At 40.2% G+C, this 18,595-nt stretch overlaps 1 protein-coding gene across 1 annotated transcript; it reads right to left on the reverse strand.

Moving 5' to 3' along the window:
* Positions 1-255: 255 nt before the first annotated feature.
* Positions 256-17,403, reverse strand: tmem110l (transmembrane protein 110, like). The gene is made up of 8 exons (XM_028570888.1): positions 16,956-17,403; positions 10,327-10,375; positions 9,295-9,390; positions 9,077-9,198; positions 6,791-6,903; positions 5,198-5,281; positions 4,584-4,715; positions 256-1,135 (listed from the first exon to the last, which is right to left on the reverse strand). Exons 1-8 carry the CDS (start codon positions 17,143-17,145, stop codon positions 1,007-1,009), a joined length of 915 nt encoding a protein of 304 aa, XP_028426689.1. The 5' UTR covers positions 17,146-17,403; the 3' UTR covers positions 256-1,006.
* Positions 17,404-18,595: the final 1,192 nt, after the last annotated feature.

Consider the following 18,595-nt stretch of genomic DNA (forward strand, 5'->3'; position numbering starts at 1 on the left):
CTCGAGCTAAAGATCACACCTGGTTACCACGGAGACCAACAAGGGTAACTAACCCCTTGTCCCAGTGCCAATGACTAGATGCACTCCGAACACACAAATACACACAGCCCCATAGTCCTCCCTGTCATCATCTGGAGGTCACAGGGCTGCAGGCCCCGCCCACACAGGTGTGCTCTGGCCAGGTCCCCCGCTCAGGTTGTCTGTCATCGCACTGCCTCGCCCCGGCCGCTGCAGGAATTCAACACCAAACACCAGTTCATGTGTCAATCATCTTTATTCATAGTACAGATTAAAGAGATGCATTCGGTAAGAGGCACCGTGGCACTTTACAGGCCTGTTAATGACGGAGCGTGCTGTGCCAGTTTATCCACATGTTCATAATTGGGTTTAAAAAAAGAAAATACACAAGATACATTGGAATATTAATAAAACATTACAGTCGGAATATGTCAAACTGTAGACCTTTTGGCTTGTAAAGCGTAAATGCAAACAGGAGAATTGAAATGCTTCTCTTTGCAATATGATACACAATAAATGACTCTCTTTAGAGCAACATCATTTCCAAAAGTCCCCAGTGTGAAGAGAAGACAGATTTATCTCAGAGCTCGTCATTCCCACCCGCACCGTTTGCCCTGCGGCCGCTGCTTTCTTAATAATCTCTCTCCAAACACGTTCAGTTGTGGTTGCTCTAATGTTCTCTTGCAGCAAACGGAGGCAGCAAGGTGAGAGGATAAAGAGCTTCTAAATTCCTTGCCACAAAATGCTACTTGATTTACATGCATGCACTGAGTCAAGCTCCAGTTCAGTGCAGAGGAAGGCAGCTCAGGCTGTAGAGTTCACATTCACAGGTTATCAGACCTTTTAATTGTGCCTTTGTTTACAAGGAAGCCGATAGTTAGACCCTTGAGGAGTTACGGATGCAAGGCTTGTTTGCGTTTGCTCATATTTAGGCTCTAAAGAGTGTGTTGTGTGTGGACAGAGGACAGACGGGTAGCATCACCTGGGTTTATACCACCACCCAGCTGGGTCTCAGCGGTCCTCCAGAATACTGAACATAAGGGTCTGGTCCGTCATCGCCTGGCTCTTCCTCCCCCTCTGAAGCCTCGTCTGTGTCTGTCTCTGCAGCCAGCAGGATCTGAGAGAAGACAACAGATGTTTTATGAATACAGGCCACAGTAGCTCAGCACTAGTCTCGCATTGCCAGACCTTCCTCCACAGCGCTGCGGAGGGGGGTCTGGCTAGTCCATAAAGCATTCCGGGATGGGAGAAAAACTTGCTCCAGTTTATTGCCATTTCTTTAAACCAATCCCAATTGTCTTGGGCGGTGCTGTGCGCCGAACGGAGCCCCAGTGCCTCTGCAAAATAGCCTCGGGAAGGAACTTGTCTTGGTGGAACGTGTACGTTCAAAAGTTGTTTTAGTCGTGCAAAAGAAAACTCAGATTGGACAGATAGTCTAGCTAGCTGTCTGGATTTAGCCTGCAGAGATCTGAGGAGCAGTTAACATAGTCCTCAGAAATCCACCAGAGTTTAAAATTACAACACAAAGAAAGCAGAAGGTAACGGACATCCGGCCGAAAAGATTGACATCTGGCAGAATTTCTGGCGGCACCAGAGCAATCCCGGAAGAGGAACTTTGTGGATATAGACTAGCACAGCACAAACCAAAAGCTAAAAGACAAGTCAGTTATCGCTGTTGTAGGTTTGGATTCTGCATCCTCGACGAAAAAGCTGGGAAATATCTCAGTTCTCAAACATTCCCAGCTTGAAGTGGAAAATGTTCCCGTTTATTCACAGCCTGGAAGACGCTCTCCTGCAGCAGCAGGAATTCAAATCCCAAAGGAGAAAAATTCCACAACTATATAACATTTACAGCATAATAAAGCTCCATGTGTTGCTTCATGTTTGGGTTTCACAGGTGGAAAAGCTGATATAAAGACCCCTTTGAAGAGCAGTATAGACTCAGATATTAGGTTAAAGACCGGGAGTACATTACTGTCTCTTATAGTGTATTTTTATTACTTGCACTACGGGCTGATCATCTCCACTATAACCTTGTCACAAGCGGCAACACAAGCCACAACAACAGCATTGTGACTCTAGCTTTGACCGCCACCCCCACCAAGATCTCATCCAAGTCAATGCCTCTCTTATCTGTCGTCCTCCTCCACTTCACTCCGCTTTCCATAACATCAGCGCGTGGAAACGACTCCTAAATGTCACTTTTATTCCCGGGATGAAGGCTTGATTTATGGCTGCCTGGCAGATGACCAAGGAAAAGGAAAAAAGGGAGGGAGGGATGAACACTCTCTTCCCACTTAACACGAGGGTCATGAACCCCAAACATCATCATTTGCCCTGACGTCTGCCAGTTAAATCTTTCCTGAGAGAGGGGGAAAAAAGAAATGACTTCGGTGCTGTGTGGAGAAGGCGGCTATTTGAGCGATTCCCTGAACACAACAACAGGCCAGTTACAGTTTCCCAGATAAACCAGCACTCAACCCAAAACTCACAAGACCCGATAAAAAAAGTCAAATCATGGGATGATGCATACCACGCAACCAGTTTGATTCCAGCCGGGGACTTTTGGTTGCACGTCTCTGTCCCTTTGTTTCTGGTCTCTGTACTGTCTCCAAGTAAATACAGGCAAAAATATTCTTTGATTCAACCAAATTACAAAATAAATGTGTCAAATAAGATGTGAACACCTCTCTGACCTACACTACATGGCCAAAAGTCTGTGGCCACCCAAAAATAATGGGATTGTTGAATAAAAACATTTTGTTGGTAGCAGAAACCTCAGAGATACATATCTCAGAACATGGGAAAAGAAATCTAAAATGAATATTATATTTTTTGTTAATTTGGGTGGACCCATTCTTTTACGTACGACTTAAAGTGGTGTTCATACACGTCATTGTAAGTACGTTATTATTACATCATAATTATGATCAAAGTATACTACAGAATACAATGGTCAAGTGGATACATTATGGACATGAACCTCAACAGACGTTTTCTATTTGTAGGCAAAAAATTAAACAATTTCAAAAAGGGTTTGTAATGGGATATACTTCAGATATTAATAATACTGTAACACTGAAAGGTTTGGGGGCTGCTAAGATTTCTATTCTACATAAACTGAATTGAGAAACCGCTCTGCATTAACAATTACCACTAGGGAGAGTGAGAAAAGTGTTTGTGATTTGTGTGAACTGGCCTCTTAAAATACATTTGCAGTACAAATGCAATTAAAATGTAATCAAAAGCATGATGACATACTCTACTTTGTCCAAAAACGGACAACAAAATATCATACTATCCGAGAGCAGAAAAAATTGAATTACAAAATTACACATTTTTGTTCTTACGGTGGAGTGAAACCTCCACAGAAAAGCAGAATCCACCAACTCAACGGTAACGAGGGAGGACAGGGAGAACATTCTGACTCAGTATTTCTTGGACTGAATTCATCTGGGTTTGTTCCGCATTAGATCAAGTGTTCAAGTGTAGAGGGAGTGTGAGTGTGAGTGCGCGTGTGAGCATGTGCGTGCTCATCCCACCCAAAACAACAGGTGCAGTTGACACCCAGCCTGATCATGTGGGTACATCAACCATCAACGACCATTTTCACACACATTCAAATCTTAAAGCAAAACAAAGATATTATACGGTCACATTCTTGTTTGGGAACGTTTTCATAACTTCAAAAGTATTCCTTTAAAAAGGCCTGTGAGTCAATTCCAGAGCAGATAAGCCTGTCTCATTTTTTCGAAGTAGGCTGGTAGGCAAGCATTTTACTTACTTTGCAGGCATTTAAACAGTTTTAGTCAAACTTTGAGACATTTAAATGCTTACTGGAATTTATATAAAAAAAACTGAATAAATAATACATGGAAACAGAAATCTGTTAAATGTTCAAGACATAAGAAGCTTTTGCTCAAAGCCCAGTTTGGACCAAAGTCATGATGTGATCCTCCGTTTTATCAATTCCCAATTACAGATCTAATGAACTTGAGCGGAGAACAGCTCTAGAACGAAGCAAGTGGCTTAATTACCACCACTAGATCTTAGTGCTGCATTTGACACTATTGACCATACCATCCTGCTACAGAGACTGGAACATTTAGTGGTCATTAAAGGAATCACACTAAGCTGGTTTAAGTCCTATTTATCTGATCAAGCTCAATTTGTCAATGTTAACGATAAATCCTCCAGGCACGCTAAAGTTAGTTAGTTAGCTAAAGACACCACCTACCAAGAGCCTGGGTCTGTCCGAGGTTTCTCCCTAAAAGGAAATTTTCCAAACCACCCGAGGTTTCTCCCTAAAAGGGAGTTTTTCTCGCAACTGTGCACTAAATGCTTGCTCTTCGGGGAATTACTGGAACTGTTGGGTCTTTGTAAATTATACTGTGGTTTATACCTACTCTATCTGTAAAGTGTCTTGAGATAACTCTTTTTATGATTTGATACTATAAATAAAATGTAATTACATAGGTGACTAAAAACAATAACCAGCTGCTAATTGGAGCTCACTTTGCTCTGCTCTGTTGCTGGACTCATTAAGTTGTAGAATTTAATCTTACCAATGACTCCTCACTGTTGGCCCAGGGCAGCGAGTCGGCCTTCTTCAACGCGCTGTTGCAGGAGTCGTCCAGGCTCTTCATCGTCTTGTACTTCCTCATCATCAGGCTGTCCACCACCCAGAACATGATGGACTGCAGGGGGGGCCAGAGAGACGGGAAAGACTAAACTCACTTCTTATTAAAATACCTTAAAGAGCCCCCATTGTGCTTTTTTTGATTTGTCCCTTCTTTTAGTGCGTTATATAGTTTTTTGTGTATGTTATAGATGTATAAAGTACAAAAGACAATTAGTGATGTCAATGATTGAGAAAGCCAGACCGGTTTTTCAAATGTGCTGCCTATAGGTGCTGCCTGAGCAAGCACAGCCCGCCCAGCTGACCAATCAGAACAAACTGGGATTTTTGGGAAGGCGGGACAAGAGCTCAGACAGTGTTTTATGCAGATGAGGTGCAGCAATAGGCAGTATGAGAAACATAATGTTTTTTCATGTTAACCCATTCTAGTAGACCCCAAGTGTAAAAATATGATGCTGAAAATGAGTATAATAGGTACTCTTTAACAATAGAATATATAATGAGGCAATGTGACAACTAGATCATGAAAGTGCTGCTCACATTCACTATGAAGGGAACAATGAGCATGACCAGCACCAGCTCCAGCTGAGGGTTAGCAATGTAGCTTAGCAACACCTCCTGCAACTGGAACAGAAGAGAAGAAAGTTTAACATAACTGAACATGAAACAAAAGGCTGTTGGGGAGAAGCTGTTATGAAAGTTAAAATTTAAATTTTGATGGTGTAAAATGTATCAATAATTATCTAGGACAAAAGGATGCAGAAATATTTCTAGGAAATTAAGAAATATTTAAGCCTCCCTTTAACCATTAGTTTCTACACCCATCATTTCAATTACAAAATATAATTTTTAAGATATTTGGGTCCATATAAAAACTGATAAATTTCTTAGATTTACATCAGATACTGTACATTTGTGAAAAAAACATAAAAATGAAAAGTTCAAAAATTATTTGTTTCACTATGTTTAGATTGTATTGCAATAATATCAATGTTGCAACAGAATGTAATATGAATTAAATTGGCCATGATCATGTAAAATAAATATAAGAAGGAAGTCGTAGACTGAAGGACAGAGAGAGGAGACATGACTGTCAACTAGCCTGCATTTGAATAAACATATTACTATTAATAATACTAATATTTATAATCGGAGTTTGTCAAGGAGCGTGGAGACGATCTTTAAACAACGGAAGTTAGGTCTCCAAACAACACAGAGAGATTTACAAAACTATCTGGAAATGGGAATGAGAAATAAACAAATAACCCGTCTTTATATTCCCTAGAAGAGCATCTGTTGCTATGACACAGGCTAATTTGAATCAACAAAGGTCATGCAAACAAACTGTCCTTCAAATACATTAACATTGCCTCTATTTGTTTCCATTAGAATTGAATAGCAAGTCATTTTTTATCCTCCACTTGTTTATTCTCTCTCTGTAGTCTTGATGGCTTTCATCTCTCGAAGCTGCCAGAGAATTTCAAACAACAAATCAAACAAACAAAGTCAATATTGAAATGATTGAAGATTGTATACATTTGCAGATTTTTTTCCATGGACAGTGGTTGACCTCAAGATCAGTTTGGGATGTAAAAATGGTCTGTTTGTCACAATAAAAAGGAGTGAAAACCTGGCTTCAGTTGAAGTAAAATGGTGTTCACGCTCATATTCTACCATTTCCTTCTTTGTTTTTGGATGATAATCTACAAGGTTTTTCCCCATGTCAGAAGTATAAAAATTTCACAGGACAGCCATCTTTCCCATACAGGGTTTCTACAGGTTTAACCAAGTCAAATTTAAGACTTTTTAAGATAGCTGAAGAATTAAATCCGTTCCAAAAGAGACTAGCGCAGCCTTGCACTCGGCTGCAATATAAGTTGCATGTTGGTCTCATTTGTAGTCGTAATACAGCAAAATTATATTTGGAGTAGCGAAAGAAAGAACTACAACACCACGGAATTAAATAAAAACATTGTAAAGCACTGCGGGAGCATTTCAATGACATTTAGATCCGTTTAAAATTATTTTAGACCTAGAACACAATTCTTCAGTGAATTTAAGACTTTTTAAGACCCCGCGGAAACCCTGCCATGGGACCTGAAAGCAGCACAAGTAGCTGTACAACGTCCTTACGCTGGACCATCCGGGGATGAGCAGCACCAGGCTGATGACACCTTTCTCCAGCACCATGATGAGCAGGTAGATGCCACACTGACCCAGCCAGGCTGCAGCCTGGGGAGGGTCGCCTGCAGGAGAAGAGGTGGAAAAACATAAGTAAAGTGAACCATATCATATAAACATATTATTATAGAAGATTCCAAGCACAGCCTTCATGTCTTCATGTGCTGGTCTAAAACAAAAGCAGGACTAAAAATACATTTGCAAATGTAGTTTTCTCTCACTTTTCCTGCACTTTTTTAATAATAATTAAATAATAATCTTTTTTGCCCAAAGTGAAAAATTGTATTCCTTATTTCAATTTATAGTATGTCTTTTGGCCCACAATATCTTATATTTTATGTTTCATTTATTGCGAAGGAAACTTTTTTTTTTTCAATATTTATTTGATTTTATATATTTTGACGACAGAAACCTAATTATATTATTGTTTTGGCCCACCAGAATTATTTTTTATTTCAATTTATTTATTTTGATAAAAAAAAACTTTTGATTTTATAATATTATTGATTTTGGCCCGCTGCCATTTTTTTTATTTATTTATTTTTTTTTTTTTTTTGATTTATTTCAATTCTTAGCTCCTGTATGATTCAAATTGTGCCAACTGTGCAAAGTTCCTTGCATTACATTTTTGCATGACACATTCAGTATAAATCAAGGTTGATTTCATTTTGTTTGATTTAATGATAATGTAATGAACTGTAAACAAACTACTTTAATCTACTATGTTCAAGAATGCACTTTCACGCTCCATTTCAATAGAAATCTTTTTAACTGTTGTGCATCTTGTGGGATATAAACCTAAACCTTTCCAAAAGGTCTGTAAGACAGGTGTCTTAGCAGAGCAGACACAAAAGGAGGGCAAGTCTGTAATTAAGACAGGAAGAAGGGAGGACAAAGATACAAAGACAGACAGAGAGAGAAAAGCTGAAAAGAGGGTGAAAGAAGAAAGAAAAGAAAGCAAGAAGCTACTGATCATGTGACCCTGATCATAAAAGAGAAGCGGAGACCTAATCGGCCTCGCAAAGTTGTTTGAGGGACGTTTTTCCATCACACACGGAAGGAACACAAAAGAAAAAACAAGAGCAGAGTGATTGAGTGTAATAATTGGCGTGGAGTTAATCCCCTCTGTAGCCACTGGGAATGTTTTCCAGACAGGGTTGCAGCTGGAGATGCTGGCTTTCCTCCCCGTCTACCTCCGGAGGGTCTCAGGCGCCCTCCGGTGGCAGAAACCAGAGCTGCAGCTCAGTCGAATATTCTATCGACATTCATATATACAACTACTCGGGAATTTCATGTTTTAGAAATTAAAAGAAATTGGAGTCAATCCCATGCGGGATGGATAAGCACATAAGAAACTGGGTCCAGACTAGTTTAATGATAGCCAGACAGATTATCTTAAGAGGTTGGAAGAATGAAGGGGTGCAGTCAATTCAAGAGTGGGCTTATGAGATGGCTAGGGTGGCGGCGTTAAAAAAAATGTCATATTAACGATTTGCCAGGTTGGATGTCTATACTAGAAAATGGGGAAAATACCTGAGCTTTCTGTAGGGCTCCTAAGAAGCTTTGTGCTGGGGAGAGACGTGTATGACGGGCTTCTGGTGTTGTCATTTATACTTGTGTGTTTATGTTTTAAGGTTTAATGTCTATTCTATGTTTATTTTATTTATTTTTTGATCTTGCGAGTTGTATGTTTTGTATGTTGTTAAAAAAAAATTTTTTTAAATTGTGGTAGAGAAGGCGCACATATACATAGAGGTTTATGCCTCGACGCAGAGGTCCAGGGTTCGAGTCTGACCTGTGACGATTTCCTGCATGTCTTCCCCCCTCTCTCTCCTTTCTCACCTAGCTGTCCTGTCCATTGAAGGCAGAAATGCCCAAAAAAATATTCTTAAAAAAACATAATAATAATAATAATAATAATTATTGTTAATCGACAACAACAAAAGAGAAATTAAAAGAAAATGGAAAGACAGAGGCTCCTAGGTGGGTCGCCTTGTAGAGCGCGTCCCTCACGTACCAAGCCTCAGTCCTTACCGCGGCGGCCCAGGGTTCGAATCCGGCCCGCGGCCCTTTGCTGCATGTCTTCCCCCCCCTCTCTCCCCTTTCCTGTCTACAGCTATCCTATCAATTAAAGTGGGCCAAAGTGCCCAAAAAATTAGTCTTGAAAAGAAAAAAAAAAATTATTTAAACAAAATAAAATGGAAAGGCAAAAAGGAAAAACTATGATTTTTCACTTACCATATTCACCAAACATGAGCAACGTCCACTGCTTGTACTCCACTAGTTTGGACACCAACTTCACGGCCAGCCAGATGACCAGCATCCCCAGCACGGCGTCCAGCAGGAAGTTCATCAGATACCTTTGGGGGAAATGGGAAATCACGTTCTCAGTGAGAGCCCCTCAGACAGTTGAACCTCATCTTATCGTGGCTCGTTAGTGCTGACCGATAACTCACAGGGAGCATGGGTCCTCTTCAGTGAGCGTGGACAGGAAGACGTTGGCAAAGTGGATAAAAAGAGAACCGATGGCCTGCTTGGATGTGTCATAAAACCTGAAAAAGAAAGGGTTAAAAAAAAAAAAATTTTATGAATTTGACTTCTTTATTCAAGTACACTTTACTTGAAGGTATCTACATAAGAGTGACATGACACTGTCATGAACGTGTCATAAACATTATAAAAAAAAGTCATAAACGTTTATGACATAACGCTTCTTTTGGTAAGTGCCATTTGGTTTTTGTCATGACAAGCTATGGTTATGGTTATGGTTATGGTTAGGGTTAGGGTTATGGTTAGGGTTCATGTGGTTGTGGTTATGGTTAGGATTAGGGTTCATGTGTTCATGATAGCGTCATGTCACTGTTATGTAGATACCTTCAAGTAAAGTGTTACCCTTTATTCTATTGTGTTGGATGTCTTAAAATGTCTTACTTAAAAAAAAAAAAAAACATTATTATGAAATAAACAAACAAACAATAAATACAGAAACAAATAACACATACAGTAGCTCAGTCCGTAGGGACTTGGGTTGGGAACCGGAGGGTCGCTGGTTCAAGTGCCAGTACGGACCAAAGTACAAAGTGTGGATTGGTAGCTGGTAGCTAGTTCACCTCCTGGGCACCATACCCGCTCAGGGCGCTGGTCCAGCACTGGCAACCCACTCACTCTGACATCTCTCCATTTGTGCATGAATAGGTCCTGAGCATGTCTGTGTGTATTTCAGGCCTGTGTGTAGTAATTTCTAACAAACAGCGTGTAAATTGTAATTTCCCCACTGGGGATCAATAAACAGTATAAATATAACTATCTAACATTAGGAGAAAAAAGACGCGGTATGGATGTGCATAAAATGTTAAGGGATGTGCATTTTTTGCAACATTTCCTTTACTTTAATAGACTTTACTCATCCATGCAAGTTTAATCAAATATAAGGGTGTAGGACAGGATATGCTAGAAGGAGAGAAAAGAAAAGAAGAAACATTTCTGACCAGATCCTCCACGGTCGTCTGATCCCTACAGGCTCCCGGAACCTCTTCACTGCAAACAAAAAAGAAAAAGTCAATCAATTAATCAATAATTCGAGCTCAGCAGTCCCACCCACAGCAGGTTCAGGAAGTAAAAATACAATGCAATTTCTCCTTTGACAACTGGAGTATAAACCATAAATCGTAACCGTCGATGGTAGACTTAAAACCAGCTACGACATGACTAAGCGATTGTGTATGCTCATATAGACGCCAAAAGTTCATGGGGCACCAACCTTGAGATTAATGTCTTTTATTCGTGATGTCTTGGATAAGTACTTCATTACCCACAATCCTGAACAATCCCACAGTGATGCCTCTGACTGGTGGAACTCATGCTGGTGAGGAGGGGGAGCTGCCTGCACGATCCGTCATGCGCAAGATGATAATCCCGTTTTACGAGGATTTACGACACTGCACGAATCACGATCTGTTCCACGCTTCTGCCGTTAGCCTCCACCGGGAAGCTAACGTTAGTTTAGCTAACAGCTAATTTTGCTAACCGCTAGCTGACAGCTTGATTCAGTCTAAAATAACGTTAACTCAAACTAAACACTGGAAAAAGCCGGCTACAGCTGACGTAACAGCTGTTATATATTTTAACGGTTATTTTCAGGTTTTATTTTGAGGGTCTTTTAAACTTATTACATGCTGTCTCAGCTAGCGGTTAGCTGAATGAGCTGTTAGCTACACTAGCGTAGCTTCCTTTATTCAGTGGTGTGCGGTGGTTTATGGGATGAGTAGTTCCTTCGCTCTGAAATGAAAATATGTACACAGTCTTGTACCTTTGACTTTTTTTTGATTTTCTGTTCGTTTTTTCACTCGAAATGATACGTTGTATGGTTATGAGTCACGTCGTAGCTGGTTAGCCTAAGGCATGTTCTAAAACTCTTTATATACAGATTTTTCCAGATGTCAATGAGAGAAATTAATGGGAAATATACTTCTGAAACCCAAGGTCTCTCTGAGGAGGGGCGGGACTGTTGAGCTCTATTAATGACATTTTTTATGGTGACTACTATTTTGGCTCCTAACAATCAGAAAAACAGAGTAATCGAGAAAAACAATTATTTGGCACATTATGTTTTGCAAGTAAACTAAAAAAAAAGTATTAAAGCTATAGTGCGTAGTTTGTCGCGCCCATGAAGAATGACAAGAAAATGACAAAGTAATGACAAACAGTACTCAGTCGGCGCGTCCACGTAATACAAGCCTTCCGTGATCGCGCACAGCCCCCACCCCTCCTCCACGCAGTTGCTAGTAGCCGAGGAGGACACGGAAGATTAAAAAAACATGGACTCCTCACTTGAGTTTCTGCGCGCGAAAGTCGCCGGACGACAATCTTCTGAACATAGTCATACTGAGAAACACAGAGAGAGTTGTGTGGAGCTGATAGTCTTAATTAGCTTTGTAGCAACTCATTTGGCAATGGCTTGAATGTTGTATATATCCTTTGTGTTCCACTTCCGGGATTGCTTCGGTGCTGCAGGAAATTCCGCCGGATGAACCTGGTATTTTCAGTTTCCTTCCACTTTCTTTGTGTTGGCGTTCTAACCTCCGGTGGATTTCTGAGGACTATGGTTAACTGCTCCTCAGATCTCTGCAGGGTAAATCCAGACAGCTAGCTAGACTATCTGTCCAATCAGAGTTTTCTCTCGCACGACTATTTTGCAGCAACTCTGTGCGAAGTTTAGCACCGCCCGTGACGATTCTGATTGGTTTAAAGAAATGCCAATAAACCAGAGCACGTTTTCCTCCCATCCCTGAGGAGTAGCCAGACCCTCCTTCAGCGTGCTTTGGAGGAGGGTCTGGCGTTACACCCTAAAGCTTTAAGGGAAATTTCACAGTTCAAGTTCAGTTTAATTATTATTTTTTTTAATTCAGTGATTGAAACATCTTTCCCAATGTCAACGAGTAATCGTAGTGTTAAATAATGGTGATTTCAATATTGACCAAAATAATCGTGGTTATGAATTTTTTTCCCATAATCTTGCAGCCTTATATCCCACTAGACTTGTGTTTATCCTGCAAAACCATAACATATAACACAGTTTCTTTGCAGTTTGTTTGACCTCCAGCGTGAGCATCATCTCTCTGCAGGGCCGCAAGACAGAGTGGGGCCGAGGACAGATGAAACACAGACGTTATCACATATCGTCCTTTTTTTTTTCTTCAGGCTGCAACAACACTTCATTCCTCCCCACCGGGCTCAGGGTGAACAGACGCCCACTGTTCCTCTATCTCGCCATCTAACAAGGTCGGAGAATGTGACTCGGCATGTAAAACCAGGATCAAGGATTCCTGCAGACGGCTTTTACATCTGTAAACTCACAATAGCAGTGTTTTATTAGCATTATCTAGACTTATTTCTGCATTTTTTAAACTTTTTAAGCCATTTAAAAGGGACTCCAACTGGATTGCTTTAGGGCTGTAGCAATTCGCTCATTATTCTTCAGCAATTGTGTTAATCAGTGAATCATTAAAGTCAGTCATCAAGCTCAACATTTGCTGATTCCAGCGTCTCAAAAAGTGAAGATATGTTTTTCTCATTTTTAGATAATTTTGAACTGCTATTTTCGGGTTTTGGACTGTCTGTCTGACAACACAAGTTATACGAAGACTTCCCCTTAGGCTCGAAGAAGTTGAGATGGGCAGATTTTCATTTATTTAATTAAACTGCTAATAAAATAAACTGATTTGATAATGAAAATAATAATTAGTTGCAGCCCTACATCGCTTAGTAGTTTCAAAACTTGTGATTTTCAGAATCTGTAAGGGTGTCGGACACACAAAATGGCATTAAATGTATCTATAGTGTGTCAAATTTCTCCCAAAAGGACACTGAGAAAACAGGCATCGCACAAACCAGACATCAGAGTAGGTTTCCAAGTGAAAAGTCCAAAAGGCTGTTGGCTAACAAACTCGTCTATTTGCAAAATTGTTTTCAAATATAGCCTAAAGCTTTGGATGAAAGAACGGTGGTAGCTATAGTGGATATTCAGCCTTTTGTCAGGATTATGTGAGTGCAGGAATAATGACGAGTCAATGGAAGGAAACTTACGAAAATAGCTTAGAGGAAGAGCACTCTAAACCCAGATCAGTAAAGGGATGCATGGTGCAGACTCGGCGGCTGTGACTTGGCATACCGCCACTGTGATCATAGCTGAAGGGCACTTAATGCTCGGCTGCACACAAATAATGTGGTACAAATATTTAACAGATGCATGTGCTTTGACCAAGAGCGACACTTGCGAGCATGCTGAACAGGATAGGGCGGAAAAAAGGGGGGAGGGGGTATCGATTTTTCTACTAATAAGTAACTGAGTGGTTTGAGCTCATTGATCTCACTCACCCTCAAGGCCTGGCCTAATTCTGCAACGCTTCACTGCTCTGAGGCTTCGAGTGCTCTGAGGCTTCGAGTGCTCTGAACCCGGCTGCTTGGATCCGCTGATGAAATCAGATCACTATGAGTGCATTGACCTTTTCATAACTACACTCGAATTATTAAATCATACACCGACACACTCATGGAATGAGTGGATACTACCCAGGATGCACTGACACACATACATTGTATGTGTGTCATTTCCATGTAGCATTTATATGTATTTGTTTAACAAATACTTTCCTCATATCGGGCAGCCCTACCTGGTAGCTGAATAAAATATAAAATTTTCAATGCAGTCTGGCATTGTCAGACCTTCCTGTACAGCGCTGTGGAGGAGGGTCTGGCTAGTCCACACAGCATTCCAGGATGGGAGAAAAACGTGCTCTGGTTTATTTGCGTTTCTTTAAACCAATCACAATCGCAGGTGTCCCGGGGCCTCTGCAAAATAGCCTCGGGATGGAATTTGTTTTGGTGGAACGTGTGTACATTCAAAAGTTGTTTTAGGCGTGCAACAGAAAACTCAGATTGGAGAGATAGCTAACTGTCTGGATTTACCCCGCAAGTAAAAGTACAACACAAAGAAAGTGGAAGGTAACAGACATCCAGACGAAAAGAAGGACATAGGGCGGAATTTTGAGCAGCAACGGAGCAATCCCGGAAGTGGAAGGTCGCGGATATAGACTACTATCAATGCAACGGATTGGAAAAGAACCAAAATAATGTAATCCAGGAAGTCATAAGGTAATCATCATTAGACATATGAGATTGTATTTGAGTGCCTTTGCATTAAAACAAACAATATATCGGTTCCTAAATGGCTTAAGTGTTCCTACATGACTTGGTACCAACACCAGCATTCAGCTGTGACTGCTGCAGAACCGAAGTATTAAACATTGTGGTGCCAAATCTGGTAAGATGCCCAACATTCTCCAAGTCAGCTGCCACAGAATCACAAGTTATTTAGCAGTCAGTAGCCATTTGTTCAGAGTAAATCCACAAAAGGAGCTACATGGCTGTAAAGGAGCTTGTTTGCTGTTAAGGCAGGCAATCAAAAACACTTTGAAATTGGCGGAAATTCTGATATATTTCACCCAAATCTGCCTAGTTACAGGGCTCGATCACAATTCAAAACAAATATTAACTCTGTAACATGTTTCTTTAAATCAATCACAACATATTTCATGGAGAACAGCTGAATATTAAATTCCACTGAACAAACGTATAGAGATTTTATCAGTATATTGCTGGCAGGCGTTTTGGTTATTAACGGGCAACAACAACAAAACCCTGGATCCAAAACCTGCCATTCTGCCGTAGGGAGAAACCATGACGACACTTCCCTTAATTTGTGATGCTTTGAATTAGGGCTGCACAATATATCCTTTTTTTTTGTTTTTTTAAATAATCATCGCAATATCAACAGGCGCAATATACATATTGCGAAAGGCTGCGACATATCGCTATTTTTGATTTTTTTGTATTGGTTGAAAGAAAATATGAGCAGAAAACTGCACTTTAGAAAGAAACTGTCCTTATATATTCAGTGTTCAATTTGTTCAATAAAAGAACATCGAAAATGATTTCCTTTCGTTAGTTTTAAATTCAACAAGCAATGTGTTGTATTGTAGCAGAATACTGAAAGCAGCAGAAATGCAGAACTGAGTAGCTTTAATATCGGTTTATTTATCGCAAGTAATATTGTTATCGAGATATTCAACCACGTTATGCATATCGCATAGTTTCCTCGTATCGTGCAGCCCTACTTTGAATATAGGCAGACATACCGGTGTGGTATGGTATACCTTATTATGTATGCTTAAGTTGGGGCTTTAAGGGTAACTACTGTGTTTTTCCAACCTGGACCCTATTTTCCTATGTTTTTGTGTGTAGGTGACTGATAGGAACAACAATCTTTGAAATTGGTCCAGTATTAAGTGTGAACGCTGTAACCGGCAGCCACAGACCGGGCTGCAATGTAATCCTATGGGGCAAATGTTCAGCGTCTATTGGTTCACTAAAAGTGCTGTTTGTGCCACTGAAAGGCTCAGATTATTATTCTAATTGTCTGACAACATTATGGAAAAGATCCCTACAGAGATCCCTCCCTGCATCCACAGCTATTAATTCTAGCATCTTTTTGGGCCCTCCTCACATGAGGGCCCTGGGTAGTCAGTCCCCTTTTTCCCCCCCAGTCGACGCCCCTGATTGTCAGACACTTAGACTATTAATCTGAGCCTGTCAGCTGCAAAAACAAAGCACTCTTGTGAACATAAGCTGCACAATTGCCCTATTAACTTACATTGTACCTTGTTTCGCCTGCAGCGATCTTGCTTAATACTGGACCAAGATACTGGACAAAAGATTGTTGTTCCCATCAGTCACTTAGACACAAAAACATGAGAAAACAGGGTCCAGGTTGAAAAAAACGGTAGTTACCCTTTAACTGGAAATTAAAGCTGTTCATGTCATATTTATTCGCTGAATTTCCAGTTACAGTGTGTACTTTAAGAAATCCACATAGATCATTACCGCTCACATCAACTATCTATTTTGTTGAGGTGGAAGATCGTGAGCTTAGAATTATAAGGTTCTATCTCCGTTTAGGGTAGTTCTGAGATATTGAGCATCAAAGTTTTTACATCCCAGCTATTTTGTGAGATGGAACCTTTTTATTTTATTAATAACTAACTAAGAAAATATTTTTTTACAAAAATAACACCACACAGGCATTAATAAACACATTAGGGATCAGATTATGTCAAAAAATCAATTTCGGCCAAAAGTGGAGATAAAACCTTATAATTCTAAGCTCACGAGATGTTTACAAGTGCGGATCGCAATTAACAAAAAAGCTGAAACCCCTTTATAACATCTTGTGTTTACAGCACCTAATTCATACCGAAATGAATAGAGAACCTCGATATGCCACGTCATTTTTTTTCAAAGAGTTCAATTTGGGTACGTCTTATAGTGGAAAAGCAAGATAATATTACATTAGCATATTTTTCAATGGACTTTGGTTCCATGCTAAAGAGGCAAAAACAAACGTCAACAAATCGCCACGTGGACTAAATGTAGCCCTTTAAGAGCAAATTTTTGCACGTTGTGTTTCGTGCATTCTGCCCCCTTAATAAACACAAAAGGACATATGTGATATTGGAGATGTTTTAAGAAATAAGGATTGCCCGGAGATAACGTTACTCACACATCAGCGTACTGAAGGCAACGATAGCCAGGAGTCCCTGGATCAAGACGCCGAACCTGTCCGTCAGGGCTCCGTTATCGCAGCCGTGAGGATTCAACTTGCTGATGTCAGACATGTTTGTGACTTCAAAAACGCCATTGTCCAGGAATCTTTTCACCAAGAAGACCCCGCTGTATCCGTACATGTCCATGTTGACACGATTAAAAAAAAAAACACAGCCGTCTGACACAAAAGGCGCACTCCCTCGGTGTGCTAGGAAGAGCTTAGGCTGTCTTTATTTTACTCGAGAAAAACAAACCGCCAGATTTCTATTTCCGGCTTTCGATGTAACGTAGGGTAAAGTCTTCCTTCAGTGTTCCCAGAGACTGATGCTACATCCCATGATGCAAAAAGCAGACAACAGAATCGATTATCTGACTCACATCCACGTTTATGACAACGTAAACAGCAACTGTCACAACGGAAAGTATAGCTTCCGGTAAACAAAATTTCAAAATAAAAGGCATCAGCTTGGCAGAAAAAAGGGACAGGCTACAAAGTTTTGTGCAAAGCATATAGATAGTACTAGCATATCAACCTTAAAGGTGACCTGCCATACAAAACCGTTTTTATTTGCATTTTTTGAAATATGTTAGGTATGTGTTTGTGTTATGTTGTGAATGTGAAAATGAACTGCTGACTCCTCTGTCAGCTCTAGCCACTGAAAAGAAATAAGCAGAGAAATCAGGCCAATTACAAAAGACATCATGTTGCCTGAGCTCATTACTATTCATTAGCTTGCCCAGTTGGGCTGGGTAAAGGATTCTGACAGCCAGGCTCTCATTGGCTAGCTGTTAGCCAATCAAATTCAAACAGCTTAGCTTGTTGAATATTAATGAGAACTGGCAGAAATCGAGCTGAGTCTTCCTGTAGGCTTTCTATACCAAACTAGAATGGCTTGAAACAAGGTAACCAAGGCATTTTTTTCTACAAAAAACGTTACAGAGTCCATGATAGAACTTCAGACATTACCACAAAGTAATGAAATACGTGTGGCAGGGCACCTTTAAATGTTAACAATTTTACCAGAATTGGCTAGGTCGCTCTTGTATGAGGGGTTAAAGTAACAAAACGTATTTGATACAAATGGAGGAGATGAAAATGCATGTGAATTGAAAAATTTAGTAAATTATCCAGTGATCCAATTCATTTATTTTGGAATAGTTCGTAAAAGGAATCGGATATCTCTGACTATTTCATGGTAAATGACTCCAATTTCAATTGACTCTGAGCTTATTCTTTTCTTCTTAGTAGACTATTGTTATCTGAATAAAGTATATTTTATCTGTTGCCTTTTGTATTGTTTTGTCTGCAACGGTTTATGTTGCTATATCTTGCGCAGGTCTCCCCTGCAAAATAATTCTCCATCTTAGTTGGAACTTACCTATTTAATTAAGGTACAATAATATAAAATTTGATCAACCTCAAAAAAGACAGCTATTCCTTTTTTCCCCTGTTGACTGTTTTCCACCTTTTTATTTTGAAGTAAAATTGACCTAAACTTCCTGTTGAAGTTCGTCGAAATTGACGCAGGTCTGTGCGGGTTACGTCCGTGGGCTCTCGCAGCAGAATTCCTTGAATGTGCGCGAGACCGCTTCCGA

Source organism: Perca flavescens, chromosome 23, assembly GCF_004354835.1.
Source record: "Perca flavescens isolate YP-PL-M2 chromosome 23, PFLA_1.0, whole genome shotgun sequence".
NCBI classification, from domain to species: Eukaryota; Metazoa; Chordata; class Actinopteri; order Perciformes; family Percidae; genus Perca; species Perca flavescens.

Excerpts from the sequence above, each read along its gene's own strand:
- tmem110l (XM_028570888.1), bottom strand. The coding sequence starts at position 17,145 with ATGGACATGTACGGATACAGCGGGGTCTTCTTGGTGAAAAGATTCCTG. Across the intron at positions 4,716-5,197 it reads TTGTTCCCTTCATAGTGAAT|TCCATCATGTTCTGGGTGGT; the intron begins GTGAGCAGCACT and ends CCCCCCCTGCAG. Across the intron at positions 1,136-4,583 it reads CCAACAGTGAGGAGTCATTG|ATCCTGCTGGCTGCAGAGAC; the intron begins GTAAGATTAAAT and ends GTCTTCTCTCAG.